We start from the raw sequence: 3,368 nt of genomic DNA on the forward strand, positions 1-3,368 counted from the left end.
TTGATTTTAGAGAGTTGAAATAATTTGTCAAACAGCACAGAGCTACACAAAGAGCGAAGTCAGATTTCATCCTCAAGTTTAATTACACTAAGCCATTATGTTGTCTGTTCATTTTAGAATATGGTAATGGAAAAGTCAGGCATTCTGGCTCAAGGGTACTTTGTCACTTTGACTCAACCTAGAAATCCAAACCCAAAGCAGATAATATAATCACTGAAAAGCAATTGTGCACCTGATAAGGTTTCTCATGGCTCCTTTCACGTCCCTGTTTCTCAGGCTATAGATGAAGGGATTCATCATGGGAGTTACCACAGTGTACACCACTGAAGCTACTGCGGTCTTCCAAGAAGAGTGTGTAAATGTCATACTTACATATGCACCAAAAGCTGTCCCGTAGAATAAGGAAACAACTGAGAGGTGAGACCCACAGGTAGAAAAAGCTTTATACTGTCCCCCTGCTGATGGCATTCTCAAAATGGAGGAGACAATTTGAGTATATGAGAAAATGATTCCAGAGAAAGGAAGAACACCCAGTATGCTAGCTGCAAAATATAAGATGATGTTATTGATGAGGATTTCAGAAAAGGCAATTTTGACGACCTGAAAAACTTCACAAAATAAGTAAAGCGTTTCCAGGTCTGTGCAGAAGGACAGTCTCAACAACATCAGACTGTTTAGCAGGGCATCCACAATGCTCACGAGCAAGGAGACTAGAATCAGCAGGCCACAGAAGCAGGAGTCCATGATGACCATGTACCTCAGTGGGTGACAAATGGCCACATAGCGGTCATAGGCCATCACTCCAAGAAGAAAATTTTCCGTACTAGCAAAAATCATGACAAAGCAGACCCGGGTGAGGCATCCTGCATAAGTGATGCTCTGATTCTGTGCTTGAAGGTTCACCAGCATCTTTGGGATCGTGGTGATGCTGAGACAGATGTCAGTAAAGGAGAGAGTGGAGAGAAAGGAGTACATGGGGGTGTGGAGGTGGGGGTCAGAGCTGACGGCCAGGGTGATGAGCAGGTTTCCCAGGACAGTGACCAGATATATGGACAGGAACAGGCTGAAGAGGAAAGGCTGCACTTCGGGATCATCTGTCAGTGCCAGGAGAAGGAATTCTGAAACACCTCTTTGGTTTCTAGGTTCCATATTGTCGATGAATCTAATGGAAAAGATGAGGTGACTTACAATCAAATGTCAGCAAACACCATGTTGGGATGAGAATGAGAAGAATGGATGGGAATACAAAGGTAGAGCCATATGTGTGCATGTTATTTAGTTTAAAAAAAAAAAAGAAGCTGATATAGTAGAGTGTCAATATTTATTTATTTTGGAAAAGGATGAAAGGGTGGTCTTTTTTTATTAGAGTATTTTTGTTCATTTTAAATATTTGGCAATTTGGAAAAAACAGACTGGGAGGCAGGTGATGAGTCTGTCTTGGACACGACCTCTTTTCCCAGAGGTCAGAACTGGGCAACAGAAATAAATGTATCCCCTGCTTTTCGAAAGTTCACTTTATCCCACTTCACTTTTATGAAAGATCCACATTAGTACTTGTTTTCTCCATTAACTAAAAGGTATCCGAAGAGACTTTTCACATTTATAAAAAAAGGGGAAGAGGGAAACTAGCATTTAGTGTTCGTTCTACAGAAAGCCATCTAAGAAGCAGCTCGCACCCTGAGAAGTCAGTGTCTTTTGGACAAGTCCCTTCCCTGGGACCTACACTCAGCATCTTAACATAAAATGGCATAGTTTTGAACTGTCTGTTAACGCTGTACGTTAGTGTCATTTTAAGTTTATATGTGTTACTTAGTATGATTTGGTGAGTTATTTTTTGGGTCTGGGAATGCTCACAAGATTTTCCCATATAAATTAATGATAATTTTCTTCGCTTTACACCATTTCGGCTTATGAAATGTTTCATAGGAATGCTCTACTTTCGAGTAGTGGGAGAAACTTGTAATGTAAATGTATGTTGAGAGCCAGGAATGGGAAGATAAGGTGATATTAATGAGCCCTGTTTCATCAGCACAAGAATGTTGAAATTACAGAGAATTTGAAAGCAGTCATCATGCTAGAGAAGGGGCTGATCAGGAGGAAAATGGTCCTTGCCATTGTGGAGAGGGAGGAGGACACTAGTAGAATGACAGCTCCTTGACATCAGCGCAAAGATACAAGGAAACTTGTCGGAAAGATGGGAGATAATTAGGCAGGAGTTCAGGGGTGACTTGATTCCAGTCATTTCATGCACATACTGTCTTCACATGCATCATTCCCTTGGATGAAACTATTAAAACACCTGTCTCCATTTCCAAACTTTAACTAAGGGATTTAGGTTACCTGGCTGGCATCAGTGAGGAATGATGCTTGACATCTGCCCTGGATGTTGGATGATGCAGGTGGAAGAGCTTTGCTCAGGAAATGCAGAAGGACCAAGTGAGGCATCAGGCCCCTGAGCAAGAGGCTCATCTGTGGGAGGATTCCCAGGTGTGCTGTTTCCTGGCTGGGGGAGGAATATTGAGTGAGGTGGTCACAGGTAGACTATTTGTACTCTCTAGGTCCCTGGGGGCTCAATATCCAAAGCTCCTCATTAACCAAACACTTTTCTTGTCATTCTGATGGCAGGACAGTGAATATCTTTATGGGCCAGGACAATAGAAGGTAGAATTCAGGAAAGCTGATTCCCAGTCCCTGGGGGACCAGCTGTATGCCATTTACTTCTCTCTACCTGTTTCTCTTACCTTCATGTCACATACCTTGCACACGTGGGTACACCATCCTTCTCTAATTGCATTGCTGCCTTTTTAAGTACAACCAAAAGCATATCCATCTCACCAATGGTATTAAAAAGCCTGATCCCAATTTTAGGTGTGAAAATATAATTTATATATGATGGTAGAGATAATAACTTGAGAAATATAGCTAAGCTATGATAAAATGTAAATCTGTAGCATTGTTACTTTCTAAGAGTCATTTGAATATCCCATGATCCTCACTCTTCATTCTGTATATTTATACAGAACATATTTTAAGATCAATTCTGGCCGTGATCAGTATAGATAGACCTGTTACTCCCTTTTTATGGTTTCATATTTAGCTATTTTTTTGTTGTGTCCCAATAATTTTGATACACATTTCTCTTCACAGTTGAATGTGGGTTGATATTTTGGCTTTTGATTTTTAATGGAGCTGTGAGAAATCACAAGGTCACTGGCTAGGCATTAGTATGTAGGTTTATCCATACTCAGTAGATTTAGTTAGATGACAAAAATTATTTAATAGATGAAGATGGTGTCCCATGTGAATATTCACTTAAAAACCTTCATCTGTAATGAATACAATGTTTTCATATGCTTATCCATTGATTT

At 40.4% G+C, this 3,368-nt stretch overlaps 1 protein-coding gene across 1 annotated transcript; it reads right to left on the reverse strand.

Moving 5' to 3' along the window:
- Positions 1-210: 210 nt before the first annotated feature.
- Positions 211-2,830, reverse strand: LOC126071062 (olfactory receptor 7G1-like). Its single transcript, XM_049875360.1, has 3 exons — positions 2,757-2,830; positions 974-1,162; positions 211-928 (listed from the first exon to the last, which is right to left on the reverse strand). The coding sequence occupies exons 1-3, from the start codon at positions 2,828-2,830 to the stop codon at positions 211-213; spliced, it is 981 nt and encodes a 326-aa protein (XP_049731317.1).
- Between the last annotated feature and the right edge of the window lie 538 nt (positions 2,831-3,368).

The sequence above is a fragment of the Elephas maximus genome, chromosome 3 (genome assembly GCF_024166365.1).
Source record: "Elephas maximus indicus isolate mEleMax1 chromosome 3, mEleMax1 primary haplotype, whole genome shotgun sequence".
NCBI lineage: Eukaryota > Metazoa > Chordata > Mammalia > Proboscidea > Elephantidae > Elephas > Elephas maximus.

Bases quoted from the DNA above. Each gene is read 5' to 3' on its own strand.
- LOC126071062 (XM_049875360.1), bottom strand. From the start codon at position 2,830: ATGGATATGCTTTTGGTTGTACTTAAAAAGGCAGCAATGCAATTAGAG. The intron at 1,163-2,756 runs GTATGTGACATG...CTTTTCCATTAG, and splicing joins GGTGTACCCACGTGTGCAAG to ATTCATCGACAATATGGAAC. The intron at 929-973 runs GTACTCCTTTCT...CATCTGTCTCAG, and splicing joins CCCCACCTCCACACCCCCAT to CATCACCACGATCCCAAAGA.